The 24,053-nt window shown below is 36.0% G+C and overlaps 1 protein-coding gene across 2 annotated transcripts; it reads left to right on the forward strand.

The window, feature by feature from the left end:
- Positions 1-386: 386 nt before the first annotated feature.
- On the forward strand, positions 387-23,774 carry SPATA9 (spermatogenesis associated 9). Of its 2 annotated transcripts, none has more exons than XM_060635356.3 (5): positions 387-577; positions 793-881; positions 8,943-9,170; positions 18,388-18,483; positions 23,296-23,774. In XM_060635356.3, exons 1-5 carry the CDS (start codon positions 568-570, stop codon positions 23,581-23,583), a joined length of 711 nt encoding a protein of 236 aa, XP_060491339.2. In that variant the 5' UTR covers positions 387-567; the 3' UTR covers positions 23,584-23,774. The 2 variants fall into 2 exon arrangements, with proteins under 2 accessions (XP_060491339.2, XP_060491338.2); XM_060635355.3 differs by having other exon boundaries at positions 388-602.
- The last annotated feature ends 279 nt before the right edge of the window (positions 23,775-24,053 follow it).

Below are 24,053 nucleotides of genomic sequence, written 5' to 3' on the forward strand. Positions count from 1 at the left end.
GACAAACGATATATTTTATAATTTTGCCTGTCTTTTACTTAGTGATATTTATTTGAGTGAAGGAAAAACAACCTGTTCAGAAGTATTTCTGAATTAACTGCTGGTGTTTCTTTTCCACTTGGCATCCTATGTGAAACATTTCTTTTAAAGCATATGCCAACTCTTTTCAAAGGGAGCTTTGTTTCAGATGATCCATTAACTGAGGTATCATTATAGAAATTGGGTCAAAATTCAACGTATAATGCAGAACTCCTTAGTACAGTTTATTTTTCATTTTCCTTTCTCCTCCCCTTCAATGTGTCTTCAAACACATTCTTCCTCTTCTCAGTGCCAGCGTGATTTCAGAAGATTCTGTAACAAGTTCTCAGAGGCCCATTGTGCAGTAACAGAGAATTCTGGCAATGAGCTAGCTGTAGGTTCTGTCCTTGCCTGCTTTCCTGAGTGGAAGGGTGCCCTCATCCCTCACAAATGACAGAGTAGGACAAGTGTGGCCGTGGCCTGCAAACTTGCCAAGCACTAGGAACCCAAGCAAGAACTTGTCATGCCAATCAAACCTGTTGGGTGGATATGTGGGCAGGTGTTGAAGAACTTTTCTGGAAGAAGTATATGCAATCTCATTGTAAAGGGGATAATGGGTGTGGGAAACAACTGGGAATAAAGTTCCCTAGGGTTTACTTGCTTTCCCGGTCACTTACAAAGTGGACCCAGTGTCCCATGTTCTTTTGAATTGTGCTTAGGGAATGTTTTTAGTTAAGCTTTCTCCACCCCCACCCCAATTTCTTTTTGTCTTAGTCGAGGGGATCCAGAAAATAATCATGGACCTTCTAGATGAGTTTAAAGACGAATTCCCTACCATCCTAAGATTATCACGGTCTGATCAGGTAATGTGATTTCATAACTTTGAAAAGGATTACAAAAAGTATATTGAATTTTTAATATCATACCAATTATTTAATGCTTGATTTTGAGATCAGTGCCTGTTGCTTAGGAAAAAATTAATTTTGTCTCAGAAAAACAAATTTCAAATCTTATTGTGTAAGTCTATGGAAAGCAGAGAAATGGTGGACAAGGAAGTGAGATAGATACATAAATCTATCTCCAGACTGGAAATCTGGAACCTTTTTATAGCCACAATTGCAATGCATGTAGTTTGCTACATTTGCTTAAGATTTGCTTAATATAAAATCAGAAACATATCTAGATATATTTTAACTAAAATCTATGGCAATTAAGTCAGTGAAAAAACTGATATGAATTATAGTAATAGAAACATAAATATGGTATTGGTATATGTTTTAATGTGGAAAGAAAATAGTGATACCAATTTAAACAAAGCATATGTGCATATGTTTTGTATAACCTCTGTTCCCAAAAGAATTTGCAACAGATAAAATATTGGGAGTTGGAGAGTGGATAGGTTGAAAAGATATCTGATCAGGAAAAAGTAATATCTTGTAACATAATTTACTTCAAAGTACACAGCTCTTAATGGATAAGTGTATTTTAGTCATCTAGACCACAGTTAGAATAGAATATGTTGTAAAGTTACACAGTACAGTAATAACCTCCTTATCCAGATATCAGAGTTTGGGCAATGTCAAACATAAGGATTATAGCCAAAACCTGGAAATATACCCAAAAAAACTCTCTGAGTAACATAGTAATCCCAAAGTCTATATATTTCATTCCAAAGGAGGGATCTTAGAACCACTTTTAACCATTCATCCAGACCACCAGGCATCAGACATTTACTAAATACTTTCCTATTGGCTGGGACTGGGGACAGGGAATACAGAGATAAAAACAGGATTCTTTCAGTCAATGAGCTTAATCTAGTGGAGTCAATTGGAACTGTAAACAAGTAATTGTCTTTGGAACATGGTAAGAGGTAAATTTATCTTTGAGGAATGAATGGCTCTACCATTCTGAATGGTCAGAGAAGGATTTATGGAAGAAGGATGCTCAAATTGGTCTCAAAGAATGATTATAAATTTTCAAAGTGAAAAAAGGGGTAGGGTAAGTGGATAGGAACAGAGGAAGCAGTGTCACTTAGGTCAAAAAGTATGAAACAGCATAACATGTTCCCAGAATATCAAGTAAATCGGAACCAATGGTATGGGTTTTGCGTGTAGACTTTGGGGAGGGATGATGGTGAAGTGCAGGTATCTGGATACATAGTGGGAAGATGGCACCCAGATGGTGGTCCGCCAGACAGCAAACCAGACTCTATAAATCTGTATCTTAGACTCGGCGTCTAGTTGTTTCCCCCTTTTACACTCCCCTAGTTTTAGTATAAAATCTTTTTAGACAAATCTTTTTGGACATTTTTCTTGAGTATGCTCTGGAATATTACGGTAGGAAATGGGCAGGTGACCATGCTTGGTCTAGAATGTAAAATGATTAAGGCTAGCACACTAGTGGCAATGATTCCTGAGGAAGCCTCAAGGTGAATCCTAGGAAGCCAGAGACTGGTCTGGAAACCCCTCTTGCTGCTTCCACATTGTGATTCTCTCACCATTGCCAACACTAAAGAATGAAAGAAGTTGCAGCTTTCTTCACAACTCCCTTCATCTCTTCCTACCCTCTGACTTACCTCATTATCACTTGAGCCATAAATTTGGTTTAATAGTGAAATAGATTGATACTCTGATCCCAAAGAAAGAACTCTGAGTTCCTATTTCCAAGTCACTAAAGTCATTTATTTATGAGAACTTTACCTCTTTCAGAGAAGAATATAAGCATAGTTACTTTATTTCTCATTTTCAAAACACTTACATTGTACTTTTCCCACCAGTTTACTATGAAGAATGTGTTGCTGAGATTGGCAAGAAACCCAAGTTGTTAGGGGATACTGTACAGATGGAAGTTACTTGTACTTCAACAATAAATTATTCAGAACACAATGCTAATGCTTGGATAACGAAATTATTTTTAAAAGGTCAGATTGTAAATGCTGCAAATTTTATTTTTTTGGGAATGATCCATAGTTCCCAAACATGCTTAAAGGAGTGGTTTTAATAATACTTAGGGGGCTTTAGTTAATTGAGTTGGATTTCATGATTAAATTAAATTGAGTTTCTAGATTTCATGATTAGTTTTTAAAATCTCTCTTTTTAAAAATTTTATGCATTTATTTATTTAGGAAAAGGCCACCTTGTTGGCCTGAAACAAACAAACAAAATGTCTGGTGGGATTTGTATAGAGGGACATACCGAGAATAATGGTTATTAAATAGTTCTTCATGACTAATGATTTGAAGGAAATTTTCTTCCTGGGGCTGAGAAAATTTAATTTTAGGCTCTTGGCTTGAGGTCATGGCTTCTGAAGTCATGTGTTCTTCAGTAGAACCCATATCCCAGTACCTTCAATATCCACTTCCTTTAGCAAGAAGTAAGTTTTAAAGGTTTACACTTGCCAATTGCAACTGATTTCTTCATGAGGATTTAAAAATATTAAACTTTTACATTTGAACAAGTGAAAACTGTATTCTACAATTAGGGAACTAAAAGTTTTAATTCAGATGAACTTTTACTTGAATGACAGAAATCTTTTGTGGTAAATAGGGTCAATTTTTGTGGTTTTAATTATTAAAGGTGATTATGTGTTTTATTCTGTAATTATCTTGCATTTAGCCTTATACTATAAAATTGGGAGTAGTAAATAGAACATATTAGAATCCACTTAAATTTTGGATTTTTATAGCTGTTGATGTACTTTTCTGAATTCTCTTGGCTTTTTTTTTTTTTTTTTTTTTGAACATGTGGGACAAAACTCTTGGGGCTGCACCTATAATGTCTGGAAATCATTTTTAATGGTGTTGATATTTCTAAATATGATGAGAATAGGAGTGTAACTAAAGTGTTCTATAATTAAGTTGTATTTTTGTTTTTGGTGAGTTGTTATGGCACTGTCATAATTGTGAAAGTTACAGAGCACATTGTACACTGAAAACTTTCAAGGTGATTTCTAATTTAATATTTGGTATATTTATTTCTCTCTATTAATCTATTTTCAGATAGTCTTCATTCATTCATTCATTTCAACAAATATTTAGAGCACTCTATTTTGTGTCAGACACTATTCTAGGTACTGGGAAAAGATCAGTGATCCAAATGGATATAAAACACTGCTGTCATAGAACTTACATCCTAGTCAGGTAGAAAAACAAGAAACAAGTTTATTTATGTTAATGGTATGTATAAGAAGAAGAATAAATATAGTAGAAATATGAAATAGGGGTAGAAAAGGGAAAACAACTGACTGTTAAGTTAGGGTGACCGAGAGGGTCTTAGTGAGAAAATGATTCCTTTTTTTTTTTTTTTTTTACTTCTTTTTTTTTTAATTGAGAGAGAGAGCATGATCGGGGGGAGGAGCAGAGAAAGAGAGAGTGAATCTCAAGCACACTCCACACTCAGCACAGAGCCTGATGCAGGGGTCAGTCTCATGACTCTGTGATCGTGACTTGGGCCAAAAATCCAGAGCCAGACACTCAACCAACTGAGCCACCCTGAGATGCCCTGAGAAAGTGATTCTTAAGAAAGACTTGAGGGAAGCCAGGGAGCAGACCTTGGTACCTTTGAAGAATCAAATGGCATAGCTAATGCAAAGTCCCTGAGGTGGGAGTATACCTAACCAGCTCAACAACTAGTGAGGAGGAAAGGAGAGAAAAAGACAATGAGGGTAGAGAGGTAAAAATATGGCAACCTTTGTAGCATTTGTAATTCGGCTTTTACACTGAGCATACTAGGAAGGCACTGAAGCAGCTGAAAAGAAAAGCAAGATAGGATCTAAGTTTTACTTGTATCTCTCTGGCTGAGGTGTTGAGGAGTAGAATGGCAACAGACAAGGAGAGAAGGAGAGAGACCACTGAAGAGGCTCCTTGACTACTCTGGAGAAGAGGTGGTATAAATAGAATGGACTGAGTGCTGGCAGAGGGCATAGTGAGAAGTGGTCAAATTCTAGGACTATTCAGAGAAAGAATTGAATGAGACTTGCTGACAGGCTGGTTTTTTGGATGTGGAGTAGTAAAAAGCTGATGTAATGGAAATCGGAGTTCAGCGTGAAAACTGCTGATGTTAGAGAAATGGGCATGGCTCTAGAAAACAAAAAGAAAAGAAAAAGGGAAAGCAGCATACATTCAAAGAATGGAGGTCAAATAGTGAAATCTGGAGCAGGATTCTCACAACAGTCTGATTAACTGATGCTAGGTTTCTAGTGATAAATGAACATTGCCTGGTGATGGTGGTGAGGGGAGTTGGAATTTCTTTTCATACATTTGGTAATGTACTCTGGTGATGATAATGACAATAAGAATCATCTAAACTTGCACACTTTGCAACCAATTCCAGGATGCTTAGGCCAGGAGTCAAACAAAACAAAACAACCCAGGGAAAAGAAATGAGCACTTCTTAATTTGAGGTCAACATTTACATTTACACACATAGTTTGGGAGGAAAATACATAGCATAGATAGTAGACAAAAGGAAAAGCTGGTAGCTCAACAAAAGGACAAAAACTTTTTATTTTAAAATATTTTACTGGAGCCTTTTTCAACAATTCACTGAATGGGTACCTGGGTGGCTCAGTTGGTTAAGCATCTGACTTCGACTCAGGTCATGATCTCGCGGTTCATGGGTTCGAGTCCCACATCGGGCTCTGTGCTGACAGCTCAGAACATGAAGCCTGCCTCAGGTTCTCTATCTCCCTCTCTCTCTGCTCCTCCCTGGTTTGTGCTCTGTCTCTGTCTCTCAAAAATGAATAAAAAACGTTAAAAAAATAAAAATTCACTGAAGACTGAATTGGAATCATTACCATAAACTGGTATTTTTTTAAATGTTTATTTATTTATCTTGAGGGGGAGGGGCAAAGAGCAAAAAAGAGAGAGAGAGAGAGAGAGAATCTTAAGCAGGCTTCGCAGCGCTGTCAGCACAGAGCCAAATGTAGAGCTCAGTCTCATGAACTGTGAGATCATGATGTAAGCCAAAATCAAGACTCTAATGCTTAACCAACTAAGCCACCCAGGTGCCCCAGTGAGTTTTTTTGTTTTTTTGTTTTTTTGCTTTTTTTAAAAGAGGAACATCTTACTCTGCGTCTAAAGGACTGTAAGTAGCCTCTGTTGTTACCTTCCTATTCTCAGAGTCACAAAAACCCCACTTTATATCCACCCCAGTACCCAGATTTGCTTTCTAATACTATTTTTTTAATGTTTATTTATTTTTGAGAGGCAGAGGGAGATCGAGTGCAAGGGGGAGGGACAGAGAGAGAGGGAGGCATAGAATCCCAAGCAGGCTCCAGGCTCTGAGCTTTCAGCACAGAGCCTGAGGCGGGGCGTGAACTCACGAACCCACGTAAACCCATGTGAACCCACGTGAACCCACGTGAAATCATGACCTGAGCTGAAGTCAGATGCTTATCTGACTGAGCCACCCAGGCACCCTGTGGTTTCTAATACTATTCTTAAAAGCATTAATGGTCTTCTTGGGAACAAGTTGATTGTATGCTTTGTGTCAGGGGAAAATAAAGGGGTCAGAAACATTTTATTGCTGGAGGTAATATTTCTTTCAGAGGTAACTGAAAGTTTTGAAAAAGGAAAGCAATGTAAAAATCATGAAGGGAAGCAAAGTCATCAAATTGTAACTATTTCAGCATTAAAGGGAAACAAAGATGATATTAATTAGGAACTGGTTGAGTCTGTTGGAAAAAGCTCTGAATTTATGACAATACTGAAAGGAGAAATATGCAAAGGGCACTAAAGAATTATTGTAATGTACACTTGAATTTTTTTAAAATACCGTTTATCATAAATGCTGTATTTATAATGATATTCAAATTCAAATGATATGATCCTACAGGAGAATTTTGATTAACAGTTTATCAATTACAAATAGACTTATTTCTCTACAGAGGAAAATATTTAGAAAGGCAATGTTATAAAAGAGGAGAAGTTTGAACAGATCAATCTAGTATAGTGTTTGGGGGAATGAATCAAGATTAGTTAACAGAAATATCCGAATAAAGCCAGTGAATCCAGGCCAACAAGTACAGATCACCAAGACTTTGTAAAGGCACAAAGTACAGAGAGGGAAGCTCCATAATGTTAATGTCTTGCATCTGCAAAAATTAGAGTCCTTAATACACTGAATGACTATTAGATGAAATTTCAGTATAGTGTGCATGTCCCACTGCTGTTTGCCCTGGCATTATGCCTCACTTTATGATTATAAATTATGAGAGAAAACACAGTAAACTGTAATCAGAAGTAAAACTAGACATTCTAGCTGCTCCAACTTAAGGAGGAGTCGGGAAGAAGAATCAACGAAGCAAAGCATAAGATCGCAAGAGAAATTGAATCTGTATGTGCAAGAGCTTTGGCTATGGCAGATAATTGTGGTTTCTCTCCCTGGTGTGCTCAAAACCTAGCTATAATATCAAGTGATAGCACCTGTGTGTGATTTTGCTTATTTTACCCACCACCTAATTCCTTTTAAGGGTTTCTCTACCCTAAATTGGCTTGGAATTGCAGCAATTCTAGCAGCCCGCAACTTAGATTGTTTTCTGGACTGTTAGTATTGACTAGAAGGGTTGAGACAGAAGGTAGGCTAATGGGACTTTTTCAGTAAAGTTAACAGATTTTAAAAAAGTTTTTTAATGTTTATTTTTGAGAGAGAGAGCACGAGTTAGGGACAGACAGAGAGGGGAAGGGACAGACAGGGAAGGAAAGACAATCTGAAGCAGGTTCCAAGCTGTCAGCACAGAGCCCAATGTGGGGCTCATACCCATGAACCTTGAGATCATGACTTGAGCCAAAGTCAGATGCCCAACTGACTGAGCCACCCAGGCACCCCAGTAAAGTTAACAGATTAAACCACAATAAGACACCAGATCTGCAGAAATACATCCCCATTGACAGGCTAGAACAGCTTTTGGTTATCTCCAATGACGAATGCTCAACAGTAAAAGGAGTATTCAACTTTAATGACAAAAACAGCAATAATAAAATTATTTCTTCAGTATAAAAGTTGATGCATTTAAAGTTGATGCACAAAAGTTGATGCATAAAAATGATACATAGTACTTTAGCTCTTCAACAAATGCATGTTGCTCATTGTAGACCAAAAAAAAAAAAAAAAAAAAAAAAATCCGTGTAAAAGATGTTTTGTGTTTATATATTTAGACTCAATAAATAGAGGTTCAAATTTCCTTATTTGTGTTATGAACCATTAGTTTCCCCTAAGTCACATACAAAAAAGCCAGAATAGCCCATAAAATTACTTAAAGGAGTAATGGCAACTATACTTGCCTGTTGCCTGGAATGCAGTCTAACCGCATTGTAAGTAATTTCTCTGTGGTTCACCTTCTGGTCCAGCAGGGAAAAATCTACATGTCATATGTTTTGCTAATGCCACAATTTTCTTCTGTCAGAATGTTCATGGAAGTTTTTAAGTTTTTACAAGTAAAAGTTCCTTAAGCTCGTTTATTAGTATATAGGATATTTTATTTTCTTACATTGCACAATGCATTATGTATGTATGCATTATCACTTAAGATTTTAAAGTAAACTGGAGAAATATTTGTAACAGTTTTGGATAAGAATTATTGTTTGAATTATTCAAACACTGAATAATATTTGAATAAGAACTGTTTGCTTTTGAAAGTGCCCTTAAAAAAATCAATGCAAAAATAAATAAATGCAGAGAAAAAAATGAAAAATTTAGATCTTTTGGCTAGTAACTTAAATTCTAGATATTTATGCTAAGGCAAAAATCATACATTTATTCAAAGATTTAGGTACATGGGGTGGGATGTAATTATCGGACACTGAGTATATGCATAGGACCATGCATAATGTACTGTTATGCGGTACTTGGTCTCGGCCTGAAGTAGATTTTAATGATCCGCTGGAGAATCACACATCAGTCACTTTTCAGAGGCTTATTTTCCAGAAAAGAGAACCCATGCGAAACCCATCCAAAATCAGAATGGCTGTTGCTCTAGCGAAGATCAACCGAGGAACATTAATTCAAGGATTAAGCAGCATATCCAGATCTTCCAAATCAGTGGCCAAACTTCTGCAGCCTCAACTTGCTTGTAGACTTTTAGAATTAAGGGACATATCGCATCGTTTGCTGAGGGAGCTTAATGCACAAAAGCATCCCGTATGTAACATGCAGGTGAGTCAATACTGCATGTGCACAAGATATGAAATTGCAAGATCTGAAAAATGAAAATGTAGCACATTTGGTTGTCCTACATGTAAAACATGAATATTTGGATAAGAAATGAATGGTTTGGCCTTTTTCCAATATGGCATATATATTCTGGTTAAAGTAAATCTGAAAGAGGAAGTAATGTTATGTGACTGAAATATATGAAACTGTAAATTTCAAATGGTTCAACCTAAATATTAGCATACAAATTACCACTTATAGCAAACCTAAAACTAATCGTATAACAAGCCTTAAAAATAATTTTGTTCCTTTTTCCTCATAACCTTGCTATGTTTCCAAGAAAGTCTTTGTTTGACTTAACATATTTGAGTACATTCAACTATAAACTCATTTTGATAGACCCATCAACATCCAAATATATTTCAAATTACATGTTCTACATGGTTTTGTTGAGTGTCTGTTATATTTCGTTAAGGACAGCAGCTCTTAAAACTTTTTCAGGACCAGTTTCCTTTTTTCTAAACTTTATGGTGTAGAACTCTGGGTTTTTCCATCTGGGCATTATTCAAAGCATTCTAAATGTCTGCTACAAAAGATCTGGAATCCTGCAAGTCTGGTACCTAAACCCCAGAGTGGGTCATTTTGACTCTGTTGTTGAAAGGAGAAAAACTCTCACTCAAACGGAGTTAAGCCAGAAAGATGTATTAGTTTACATAGTTGAACAATCTAGAGTAGATGAGGCTTCAGGATATATATAGGTGCTCAAATGATGCCTTCAGGGTCCTGTTTTTCTCTTTTCCCCCATCTCCTGGCTCTGCTTCCTCTGTGTAGACTCCATTCCCAGACTGACTTTTCCCTTCATGGCTACAAGGCGATTTGCAGCTTTCCCAGGACTCCCATCCTTCCAGGTTCAATTAGAGCAGCAAAGAATGAAAGTCCTTGACCCAGCATTCCTGGACAAGTCCTGAGTTTCACTCTTGGAGGTGGGCTTACCTCTAAACCAGGGAAATGGGATGCACTGACTGGCCTAGGACTTGATTGCCTATTTTTTCTCTGCAGTGGAGGTTGGAGCTCCATCCAGATCACATGACCAGAGAATGGGGGAAAGGATGAATCATCAAACAAAATTTGGGCTCTTTTGAAAAGATGAGCGAGCAAATGGATGATGGATTGCTAGAAGCAACACAATATCCATTACATAGGAATCTCTCTTTAATCAAAGATTTTAACATTTTCAGAAATAACTGGATAGTTCAATTATGAATTGCTTGAGATAGCCATTATAAAAAGCTCCCTTATAATACCTGATGTTTGAGAAAGTAAAAAATGCTTTGTGTTTGTTAACTACTGGATTCTCTAAGTATTCCTGTATCTTTAGGTTGTCAGAAAGAAATGTCGCTGAGCTGTATAATTGACATAAGAAGTGTTCTTTGAAGAATATTTCTGTATTTATTATGAAATCACATTTAAAGACACTATCCATTATGTTATTTAATCTTTCTTTTTGCTCCTCTTTGGTAAGTTAGAACTGAAGAAGAATCTGTGATTTTACACTCTTTTGAAACTAACAAATTAGCCTGCCACAGGTATACACACACACACACACACACACACACACACACGCACACACTGACCGACTGACAGACACACAAGACTCCCTTGAATCAGGGACAGAGATTGTTTATTATCTACTGCAAAAGCAGCAGCCAGAGCAATGTCTTGTGTCATTCCCATACCCCCTCAGTTCCCTCAGGACAATGTGATGAGAGCCACATGATACCTATGCATATAGTGAGTTGCATCACAGGAGAGGAGCCTGAAATTAGGAGACTCAGCTTTTATAGGAGTGTTGGTGGGGCACCTGAGTGGCTCAGTCAATTAGGCGCCCAAATCTTGGTTTTGGGGTTGTGATATCACAGTTGGTGGGTTTGAGCCCCATGCAGAGGCTGCTTGGGATTCTCTGTCTCTCCCTCTCTCTCTGCCCCTCCCATGCTTGCACTTTCTCTCTCTCTCTCAAAATAAATAAATAAACTTAAAAAAAAAAAAAAAGGATGTTGGTGTATCTGCTCAGCCTTGGGAGGAGGGGTGGGAAGGGAGAGAAAGACAGAGAGGTTTAGGGAGAGAAGCAAATGTCTCCAGAGGGGGAAGTTGAAGGCTCTTGGGAAGTACACTTCTAAATCTCTCCAGAGTAACATATTTCCTCTAGCTTCAAAAACTGTTTCCTATCAAACATGTGCTTTGTTCAGAAAGTCCAATCTGTACAGGAATGAGAGACATCCATGGAAGAATTGTCTCCCAATACTCATGAAGATTCAATGGCAGGAAAATAATCTATCTTTCTAGTTGAATTTGTGTTTCCTTTTATCTAGTCATAAGAACTAAGAAACATCACACATTTGCCTTTTTTCCCTGACACTGAATTTCACAGGTAAATTTAGAGCTTAGTTGTGATAACTTATTCCAAGAAGTGAGAGAAGCAGGATGATGGAGTAAATGACCTGTCCAAGGTCCATATGCTGACTGTGACAGTCTCTTTGACATCATTTCAAAATCAACACCTATGAAATTTCTTCTCCTTTGCTCTTGTTCTAATTGTCTTAGAATATAGCTTTAATTTTTAAAATTCTTACTCATAAAATATTTCAAAACATATAAAAGGTAGTTTATCAGAAGTCCTATCCAAATTTAAATTGGTAGTAATATTTTGCAATGTTACCTTCAGATATCTCCTCTATAAAAAGAAATATAATTAACTATGTCCCAATCCATTCCCCATTTTTTTCTCTACCAAAGGAAATCATTATCCTGAAGTTGATGTGAGCATTTCTATGCATACTTTCATATTTTCGCTACATTTGTACACATCTATTATTCTTCATATATTTAAAATTTATATAAATGATATACTATACTCATCCTTCTGTAACTTTCTTTTTTCACTCAACATTTTTTTCAAACGTTTATTTTGAGAGAGAGAGAGAGAGCGTGCATGTGAGCGAGTGGGGGAGGGGCAGAGAGAGGGAGAGAGAGAATACCAAGCAGGCTCTGTGCTGACAGCAGAGGGCTCAATCTCACGAACCATGAGATCATGACCTGAACCAAAATCAAGAGCCAAACACTGAAATAACTGAGCCATTTAGGCACCTGTACTCAACATTTCTGATATGAGTAGCTATGGTTTATTATTTTATTTTGTTTGTGGTATCCCACAACTGTTTTTATTACAAACAGTATTTCAATGAACACTTTTGTAAATGGCTCCTTTTCCATGTGTGTAAGATACTCTCCAAGGGTACATCTAGAAGAGGCATTACTGGGTTATGAGGGATGCACATCTTCAATTGTATTAGCTGTTGTCAAAATGCTTTTCCCTTGTGAATCATAGTGATTCTTGAATCTGAGGATAATTTCTTCAATTCTAGAAAATTCTTAGCTATTGTTTGTTCAAATATTGCCTCTTTCTCATTTTCTCTAATCTCTTATTCTGGAATATCTATTCAATATACCTTGGACATTTTCATTTTATTCTTTATGTCTATTTACCTTCCTCATGTTTTCCTTTCACTTACCTCTTTTTCATACCTCCTGGGCAATATACTCACACACTTACCGCTCCACCTTTTCGTTCCTAGCACAGGGAATCTTTCTTTAAAAAAAAAATGTTTATTTCTTTGAGAGAGAGAGAGAGAGAGAGAGAGAGAGAGAGAGAAAGAACATGAGGGGGAGGGGCAGAGAGAGAGAGAGGGAGAGAGAATCCCTAGCAGGCTCTGCACCACCAGCACAGAGCCTGATGCGGGGCTCCATCCCATGAAGCATGAGATCATGACTCGAACCAAAATCAAGTCAGATGCTAAACCAACTGAGCCACCCAGGCACTCCAGAAATCAATCAGTCTTTCTTTCTTTCTTTCTTTCTTTCTTTCTTTCTTTCTTTCTTTCTCTCTTTCTTTCTTCCCCTCCCTTCCTCCCTTCCTTCCTTATTTTTTTCCTTTCTTTTTCTTTTTTTTTTTTTTTTTTTTTTCCAAACGCAGTCTTGTATTACATTTTGGAGTTTGATTTTATATAATATTTCTAGGTATGTGGGGGAAGGGGGGGGAGTTCCACATTAGCTCAGTCTGCCGTACTACTAGAAGCAGATATCCTTCAGCTTTGCTTAGTATCTTTTTTATGAGTTTTAATAGAAGACTGTTAAATTTCTTTCTGGAAGTAAGTGAATTATTATTCTACTTTTTCCATTTATTCAACACATATTTATTGAAAATCGACATGTAAGATCACTAGTTTAGATACTAGGATTCATAGATGTCTTGCCTTTTCCCTGTGTGGACTGTGGGGATGATAGGCAAATAAGCAGTGTCAGTGGAGTGTAATAAGTGCATAATCAGAGAGTGCAAAGTGTACTCTGGAAGCGGCAACAAGGAGCATGTAATTCCAAAGAGTAGTTGGTGCAGGCTTTCGAGAAGATAATACCAGATCTTGAGGGAGGAGATATTAACCAAGTGAAGAACTAGGAGAATTATTCCCAGAAGTGAACATCATATAGTAAGATGCTAAGGTGAGAGAGAACATGACTTATTTAGGAAAGGTAAGAAGTTCCACATAGCAAGAGTGAGACAAGTGGGAACAGCCTTCGGTCAGAGATTCCAGGGTCCTCGAGGGTTAGGAATGAGGAATAAGCTATACTTCAATAATATGTATTAGTTAGGGTGGAGAATCAGAATTGCCGCTGAGAGGAAATTAAGTTGTAACAAGCAAGAAAACAACATATCTCAAATATAAAAGTCTCAGTGAGGAGGGAATAGAAGTATGAATAGTGAAGACAATGGCCTAGAGAGTGAAAGTAACAACAGAGTAACGCAAGAAGTGTGATGGAGGTCAATGGATTGGTCTGTGAATGGAGTATATCCATGGTGTCAGTGTACCAGAGAGATAAGTGGCATAGTACGAGTGAGTTACACCAGCCCTGGTATATACATTGCTTGGTTGTCTTTCCATAGTGACAGAGTTTAGCTTACCCAGAGTGGATTCCAGCATGAATTCCTTCAAGGATTGCCAGGCTGCCTGTGTCAAGGTAGAACTTCCTGGTGTGCAGAGAAGTAAAAGGAGTGAAATCTGGAATTGCTATGCAAGGGGATATGCTTGTTGATGCATGGAGGACATCATTTTATGTAGGAAGATAAGCAGACTAGATAATCTGAAAGTGTGTGTTAAAGATCCTCTTTATATGCTCTGTTTTGTCACTGATCTGAGGATAATTAATGATAGAAAGATATTTTTGTACATAGAGCACCTTAAATGGTTCTACCAATACTCTTGTTGGATATTATGTAGCTGGGAATGCCAGTCAGATTACTCCTTCAAGAACACATAATAGAGAAGCATTTTTTCATTAGGACACTGACTATGACTAGGATAGTATTTCAGCCTTCTGATGTGGTCTGGGATGAAGCATACAGTAATAGTCTCCTCAAGATAATTAGAGCATGAATGTTGTTACAGGAGCTCCCTTGACTTTCTGGTTCTGTGCTCAGACCTAGAGTAAGTCTTATATATGTTAACATATTCAAAGATATTGAGCCCAATATGAACTATCCAAAGACCCAATTGATGCAAATGACCTGAAGAGATCCCCATGGCTTTTGTAACATGAGCACATAGTTCGAGTCTGCCTTCTCCAGCTGGCCATCTTGTTGAAAGAGCCTTCCTTGGCACCTGTCTTTATGGGTGGGGTGTTGAGTCAAGTTGCTCCTCAAATCCTTCCAGGTTATGCAGGGTTGAGATTATAGCAAGATATCTGCTAGTCCTAAAAGGGCCTCTGGAATGGAAAACTCTGGTTAGATATTTCTTGGTAGTTTTCAACATCCCTAGCATCAGTACTTATGGAATGGTGCATCTGCTTAGCCTTGTAAACTGTCTGGATGAGTAAAACTTGCAGCTGCTTTAGGCTGCAGTGACCTAGATAATCAGCTTCAATAACCAGCCAAGACACGTCAGCTCCCAGACATAGTTGTTGACTTTGGCAGGGCAGTGCAGGGCCACAGGACCAGGAGCTCTTCCTATGATAGAATCTTCCTTATAGTGGCATTAAGAGATGAAGTGTAGGCACTGTGAAGTGGTGTAGGCAAGATACGGGCAAAGGGGAAGAAAACCCGCGGCATCTAAAATGCCTGTGATATATGTGGATCCAAGTGAACTTGTGTTCCCTTTTTCAGAATGAAGATCAGACACTTTTCTAAGTATAGTCTTTTCCTCATCCCCAACCCTTCAAGGTAGACTTCAGTTTGGGGGTTAAATTCAAACTTCACATATTTTGTGTAAGAAATATGTGTGAACCTCAAAAATATCAAGAATCTCTACAGGTCTTCAGTGGGCCTATGGGGTAGTCTTGGGTGGTATAATTCAAGACCTGAGGAGAAAGGACAATTCCTAGAAAGTAGACTACTTAGAATCTTGAAGACATACTTCTCCAGAAGTTGGGACATTTGAGCTTTAATAGGACTATGTGAATAAGATCTTATTCAAAAACAATGTTACAGAGGATATTAATACTGGGTAAACAAAGTCAAATAGCTTTTTTTACTGTGCACTGCTAGGAGCCTTCCCCGTGCTCATGATTACTGTGTTTTACTCAAGCAAAGACATGGTCATGTAGCTTTTCCAAACTTTTTTTCTGGACCTATTAACCAGTCAGTGCTTCTTGCAACACTTAACCTGTGAATCATGGGGTTCAAGTTTCCCCCCATTACCCCCTGGATATCCTTCTTCAAGGTGGTTTTGAGCAACATAAACTAAGTTGGGCCTGGTGATTCTTTATCCTTCAGGTCATCTAAGTGGATCTTTATTATTTTCTAAACTATTTACTGTTTGTTTTTTTGTGATTTATCTCAGTATGACTGAAAATAAGATAATCACAGATACTCCTTTAATGAGATGAGGCAAAGTTATGTGGCAAAATTTCATTAAACATCGAAATGTTTTACTGTTGAAATATCCATGTATCTGATATGTTAGTATGACCATATAACCTATCCACATATCTTATATATCCAAATATCTTACACACTCATATTAACATTAATATTAAAAGTTCAAACAAATATATGGCCTTAATACTGATATCAAGATGCTTTCAAATTTGCAAATAAAACTAATATAATAAGTTAGGATAAATTTTTTTAAATGGCTGAGGGAATCTAAATAAAACCTTTGATATAGAAAGGACTCCTGTTTATTTGTTTTATCATACGCTATTCCTGCTTAGAACAAGCCAAAAAGGAAACAGCATGGTTTATATATGAAAAACATGTATTGGAAGTGGATCATAAAATTGAAAAATGGCTACCTGCCAGTAGCCACATAAATTTTGGAGGAAATGTATTTTCCACAGGAATGATTTGTTACGGGAATAGCAAGTATTTATCAAAAGCATTAAAATGATGAAAAACTAACTCTTAAGCAATATACAGATTCATCATTCAGAAGCATAACGTATATCAGATATAGAATCTATTTTGAAACTTTGAAAAGTAATCAGTTTTAGTTACTTTAGGTGAAGGACAAAAATCTGGAAAAAAATAGAAATGGTAATTTCTCATGCATGCAGATGCCACTTTTACTTTTATTGTATATGGCCTGCGAATTATTGAATATGGACCCCCCACTGTACTCATGAATCTTTTACTCTGCCAGGAGGCATTTTGTTGGAGCGTATCTGTTTTCTTTCCTAACATCAGCTCTCTACTTGTATGTTTGTCTCCCTGTAGCCTAATGGTGGGATTCAAAGGCACACTATCAATTTGATTCTTCTAGCAAGAGGGAAAGAGCAGCAGCTGCTTTGTTTCCTGGAAACTCTTTCCAGAAGCCAGGAACTCTGGGAAGTTTTCCAGACTGACTTACGGAGTGTGGGCTAAAACTCCCCCTACCTGTCTCTGTATTTAGGAGTTAGTACGGGCCTGGAAAACAAGGAAGGAGAAGGAACTCCTCCCCACCACCCCCACCTCCATCTCTCAACTAGTAGGCTAGAGCGTGTTCTTGGCGTCAGCATTCCATAAATCACTTAAGGGAGAGAGGAAGGTAAATTGTGATGGGCAATTTTGTTCTTCATTCCGCAGTGGTAGCAGTAAGCGAATACTGAAGATACTACAAGCACTTAGATAGAACACAGTGCCATACAAATGTTTGTTCAACAAAGTGGTATTACGCATCCTTCAGAAGCACCTTTTAAAAGGCTATAATATGCCATTAAGTGGATACACCTTATTTTACCTAACCGTCCTGCTATCAATTGTTCCAGTTTTTCAATGTTTTAAATAACATACACATACATGCTGTTCTTTCTAGTTTGTATGCATTTTTACTGTGTATTTACACGATTTTATTAGCTACAGCCTGTACCTTTGGGAGTTATTGAAGCCACTGAGTGTCTTGGCACTTACCTCAGAGGAGCATGGCTAACTGCCACTACACTGCTGAATGGGAAAGGAATGTTTTTCCTAATGTCCTCATTTCATATCCTACTCAAGGCAGCAGAGGTGACCTAGAAGAGAGTACAGTTCCCTTAAACTAAATATATTCTGTTATGTTTGAGGCAGGGACAGCTACCACCTGAAGCTAGAAACATCTGAGAGACAAATTCGTTATTGGTGTAAACCTTCTCTGTTTCAAAATGCATGCTGGATGTGAGCACAGAGCATTCCCTGAAGCTTAATGTTCATCTAAGGTTAATGCTGGCCTTCAGCAGTCTCATGATTAACATTTCCAAGCAGGTCATTAATCTGCAGGAAATCCTTAGTATTTCGATTGCTGCTTGCTTAATGAAGAGGTGAATAATTTAGTAAAGGATGATTACATGAATTTGAACAAAGAAAAGACTGTTTTTCTAACAACATGCACAGTGGCACCCTCTAGTGAGCACACTTGTTAAATGTAAAAAAGTTAAAGTAATTTAGATTTTGGAAATGCAAGGTTTTTTATAGATCTTTCATAGGTTTTTATAGATCTGTCATAGCAAAAGAAAGTACCTTTTTGTAAAAAAAAAAAAAAAAAACAGAGAAAAATAAACCAAAATATTTTCAGAATGTGAAAAAAATCCAGATAGATCCAGTAGATAACTTTTTTTGGAAAGAAATATTGAAATTCTCATTTTACAATAACATGGTAAAATTTAACATTGTAACATTGAAAACTTTTATTATAATAAGAAAACTCTTCTGTTTTTGCAGGTCAGAAGGGGTTCTTTGTTCGAAATCATTTCTTTTCCAGCAAAGACTGCTTTAACTAGCATCATGTATGCTTCATATGCAGCACTAATTTATTTGGTGAGTTAAGAAAATTATTAAAATCTAGATGTAAATATACTTATTTCATGTATGTTAAAGATATAGATATATATTATAAATTCATAAACCAAGGTACTATTCTCTTGTTACACAATTTTACATTAAAAATTTACTCTTCTAAAATAAAATTACTTTTCTGAGGTAAAGTCAGCCCATTTCTGACCCAAGTCAATTCACCAAAAACTAATTTGCTTAAATAACTAAAATTATTTTTATAATGTTTATTATGATTTGTTCAAAATGTTTTGGTTTTACTTTCACTTAGCTATGGTTGTTTTGTTTCAGCCATTGTGCCATGGTTGGCTAAAGTTCAGCATTCCATCAATTAGGTCCATGATATGGGGAATACAAATATTAGTGTATTTTGAATTACAAGTGCTGTAATTCAAAAGTGTTCATTACAAAGTGTGACAAAAGTATAAAGGGTTTTATAAATTATAAGGGGTTATTTTGTTTTAATCATTGTCATTTATACTTACCTTTAAATTTTTTTTTAAAAAAAGTATAACACACAAAGAAAACTACACAGCTTGATGAATTCTCACAAAAGCTATTAATCTACCTACCACACATGTTGAGAAACAAAATGTAATCATCATTCTAGAAGCTTCTTTCTTGTTCCCCTCACAAATCCCTTGCCTCTTATATAAAAGTAACCATTATTTTGACTTCTAACACTAAATACAGTTTTCTGTAAATTGTATATAAATGAAATAATATACTATATATTCTTTTATATTTGTCCTTTTTTGCTTAACATTATCATTATGAGATTTATTGTGTATAGTAGTAGTTTGTTGATTTTCATTGCTGTGTATTATTCCATTTGTTGAAATATATATATATGTGTGTATATACATAGAACATATATGTATTCAATATATGTGCCACTATCCATTTTGTGGTTTGAATTGAATATTATATAAATATAATATTATTATAATAATATAATATGATGTATTTTATATAATATATGAATTTAATATTACATAGCATTATAATATAATATATAACAATATATAACTATAATATATAGTTTATATTATATAAACGTAACATTATATTTATATATTACATAAATATATTAATAATATAAATATATAATTATAATATGTTACATAATATATACTATTATTATATATTTTATATTACTTGTAGTTTTGGCCATTGTGAATATGGTTTCTATGAATATTCTTGTACATATGTTTTGGTAAAATTACTGGACCACCAGAATATGCACATGTTCATGTCTAGCAGATACTGCCAAACAGTCGGTATTGTCAGTCTTTTCCATTTTAGCGATTCTTGTGGATATGTAGCATTATCACATTGTGGCTTTAGTTTGTATTTCCTTGATCGTTAATGAGATTGAGTTCATTTTTATGCACTAAGTGGACATTTGGATATCCTCTTTTGTGAATTTCTGTTAAAGTCTTCTATTTTTCTATTCTATCTTTTTATTATTGATTTGTACTTTAAAAATATATTCTAGGAATAAACCCTCTTTTGGTTATTTCTTTTATTCAATGACTTCCTTTTCACTCTTTTAGCAGTGTCTTTAAAACAGAAGTTTTTAATTTTAATGTAGTTCAAGGTATTAATCTTTTCTTTATGTTAAGTGCTTTTTATGTCTTAATTAGGGAATCTTGACCTATACCCAAAGTCATGAAACTATTCCTCCTGATATATTCTAGGAACTTTGTTATTTTACCTTTCACTTTCAGATTTATAATCCATCTGGAATTGGTATCAGGTAAGGAACAAATTTTTCCTTCATGGGTATCCAACTGATCCAACTCAATTTATTGGGGGGGGTGGGTACTTTTCCTATTGCCCCAGAATACTTCTTTTGTCATATATCAAGTGTCCTTATATATGCAGGTCTGTTTATAGACTCTCTGTTCTATTCAGTTGATCTATTTTTCTATTCTTAGATTCAATATTGTATTATTTACAAGAGCTTTATAAGTCTTGATAACTAGTAGAATAAGTCCTCCCTTCAATCCTTGTACATGGTCTATCCCTCTATTTGCTTAGGTCTTCTTTAATTTCTCAATAATTCTTATGGGTTTTTTTTGTTGCTCAAGATCTTATATATTTTTGTTAATATTTTTTATCAGATTGAAACACACAATACTAAAGATTCAGTTTTTCCCATAATCTATAGATTCATTGTGGTCCCAATTTAAATATCAGCAGGTGTGTAAGTTGACTATTTTATTCTAAAATTTAGAGGGGAATGAAAAAGGTCAAGAAGAGCCAAGACATCATCGAAAAAAAAAAGTAAAAGGACTTTTAAACATATTCATAGTTTTTTTAAAAATAACTGAACTTATAAATATTTTACAAGCATTTAAAACTTTTGAGAAATGTTCAATATCTTAAATGTGAATCATGCAAAAATGACATCCAACTGAGCTAGAATGCAAAAATGCTGCAAAAAATGGGTGGAATGAAATAGATATGGTAAAACTAAAACAAATTAGACTAACACCAAAATTAAACTCTAATTTCTCAAAGGCTTTTGAAATCATCCCACATGACTTGTCATGCTACAAATTTTCTAAGTAGGTAAAAGAAACAGTATTTTGGGGGACCTGATGATTGGTCATGTAGCCAACCCAACGTCTAGGAGAGGTCAGGGCTGGAGTTATGATTTTGAAATCAAATAACATGCATGTTGGAAGTTAATGCCCTGTGTATGGAACCACAGTGGAAAAAGTGAAAAGTCTGTAAGTGGAAAGTCAAAAGAAATGTGAAAAATAGCAACATTTACGGTGAGCTAAGAGCAAATCTGCGAAGGAGACAAAAAAGGAATAATCAGAAAAGTAGGAAGAGAATCAGGAGAAAAAGTGTCAAGGAAATAGAGACTCAGGAAGTTGTGAGCAGTTAGGTGTCAAATATAAACAGAAAAAGTCAAGTAAAATAAAGTTGTGAAAAGTGTCTAGATCTAGTACAAAAGATGTTGGAGCCAACCATCTTGAGAACTATTTCAGTGATGCGACAGGATAAGGAGGACAGGAATAAGCTGGTTTCAGAGTGAAGAGGAGATGGTACAATGGAAGCCATGAATAGAGACTCTGGTTTGATCAAGAAAAACCAGCATATATAGCAATCAAGAGGGAAACAGGGTGCCAGGGGTTTTTAATGTTTAATTTTAAGATGGAAGATACTGGAGCACATTCTAAGTTGCAGGGGAAGAGCCAGTCAAGAACAAGAGGCTGAAAAGGCAGGGGATTATTAATAGAGAACAGGTAGGCTATAGGTTAAAAAGAAACATAGATACTGATCTTGATCAAGACCCTTCATTTTTGGAGACTGGGGTAGAAGTGTTTATAATGGGCACAGATAAAATTTTGTAGGTGAGGGAAGAAGAAATACATCAAATAGGACAGGGCTTCCTAATCTTCTTTCACAGCATGGCATACATAGAAAATGATCACATATGGGGATAAATGAATGAAGCTGTTTGCAGCTGAAAGTGACGGACCTCAAAATTTTATAGGTCTTGGTTGGGATATACTTGTATGCATGTAACAAAAAATAGCTACCAGGGCCTTCATCAATGAAGACATTTAAATATCTCAGTTAATTAGAAGTCTAGAGTTAGGTGGTTCCCAGGTTTGTACAGTGGATCTACAATGTCATCATGAACCCAGGGCCTTTGCATTTTTCTCTTCTGCTACCTTGTTTGTTGTTTTTGATCCTTAGGTTTGTCACCTCATGGTCAGGCATCCTATCTACATCATTGTCCAAATTAGGAGGAAAAGATGAAGAGCCTTCCTTTTTATATAGGAGAAAAACTTCCAAAAATCCCTCCTGACCTTCCCCCAGCAGACATATTTTATTTTATTTTTTGGCTAGAACAGGGTCAGGTGACTACATACTAACTACAGGAAAGTGAAGGAAAGCATCAGTGGGATGCAGGCCAAGAGAGGAGGAGGCAGGAGGTCAGGAAAAACTTGTCAATCTAAGGCCCTTGATCTTTTCTCCGTTACCCTCTTTAGGAAAATCTTCAAAGTGCTTATTGCCTGTTATGTCAGCTTTAGGCATCACTTTGGTAAAATAAGCTGGTTAGGTATTCTCATATTTGTGGATTTCATTATTCTTGTTACTTGTCTTAAACACTAGGCATCATCATCTTCATTAGTAAACTTACAGAATAAGTTTACTGGATATAGTTCTTAGTGGTTCTCGATTTTCAAAGTTATATTTCTCTATGTGTTTTGTTTTGACACTCTTAAAGTACTGAATGGCATTTTTTTTTTTTTTTTTTGGAGGGAAAATGGATCGTGTGTTTGTTTAGAAATCATTGCTCCACTGGGTTACTAAATTCTTTCTAAAATGTTAATGCCCTTCCAATTGTACACATAGGTATAAGCAAAGTCTAGGGGGAAAAATTAAAAACAAAAACCTACTTTGAGATATTAACATGTTTGGTGACAAATTTCATCTCCCAGAAAATGTTTCATTTAATTCAGGAGAATAAAAGAGCTTAATTAAATCAGGGAGTAAAGATGTAAGACAACTAATGAATTGAAGGGAAAAGAGGGAAAGCTTGTCTTTACTGAAGTATACCAGGCTTTAATTTTCTTTCTAGCTTATGATGTAATATATTTAGAACAAGGAAGCAATCTCTAGATGTTTATCATGTGCCAGGAAAGGAAGCGCTTCTTTATTAGAATTAAGTAGATTAATGGATTTATGTTAAATATTTTATTGGATTTGTTACTGGAAAGTTCAGTAGCTTAAGAAGAAACTTTACTTTTCAACACATTTTTTTATTATTAGACAGTCTGTGTTAATGCTGTGCTGGAGAAGGTAAAGAAAATTTTCCAAGAAGAAGAATCCATAAGGCAAAACAGAAAGGAGAGTGAAAATCTTAGAAAAGCCTTTTCAGAGCCTGTGCTTTCTGAACCTACGTTTGATGAAGGTGAAATCAAAGCAAAACCTTACAGGTCATTACTGGAGAAACCAGACAGTATTTCGGACTGCCCCAAACTTCTTGCCAATAAGTTGAGTAACAAGATCCAGGTTTTACATTCTGTGTTTGACCAATGCACTGAAATGAATGAATGAGCAAATCTGAACATAAATATCACTGAGTGGAGCTTAAGAGCTATCTATCTAATCACATTTCAACTGACAAAACTAAGAAACTAGTTTTCATATACTGAATGCTCTGCTTTAGAAAAGGGGTAGAGAACTACTAAAATGTCATTCTCAAGTACTTATATAGTGGAGAAAATAAAATGAATCTTGATGTAGAATATATGTATGACTATGATTTTAAAGTTAATTTATATATTTTCAGAGAGAGAGAGAGAGAGAGAGAGAGCGAGCAAGCACGTGCACATGCATGAATAAGGGGCAGAGAGGGAGAGAATCCCAAGCAGGCTGCATGCTGTCAACGCAGAGCCTGACATAGGGCTCAAACTTATGAGATGTGAGATCATGACCTGAACCAAAATCAAGAGTCAGATGCTTAACCGACTGAGCCACCCAGGTGCCCCATATGATATTTTTTAATGAACAAGAAAGTGTACCCT

This window comes from Panthera onca, chromosome A1 (genome assembly GCF_046562875.1).
Source record: "Panthera onca isolate mPanOnc1 chromosome A1, mPanOnc1 haplotype 2, whole genome shotgun sequence".
In the NCBI taxonomy this organism is placed as follows: Eukaryota; Metazoa; Chordata; class Mammalia; order Carnivora; family Felidae; genus Panthera; species Panthera onca.

Coding starts and splice junctions, on each gene's coding strand:
- SPATA9 (XM_060635355.3), top strand. CDS start 542: ATGCCAATCAAACCTGTTGGGTGGATATGTGGGCAGGTGTTGAAGAAC. Junction 603..792: donor GAAGAACTTTTCTGGAAGAA/GTATATGCAATC, acceptor TTTTTGTCTTAG/TCGAGGGGATCCAGAAAATA. Junction 9,171..18,387: donor ATCCCGTATGTAACATGCAG/GTGAGTCAATAC, acceptor CTGTTTTTGCAG/GTCAGAAGGGGTTCTTTGTT.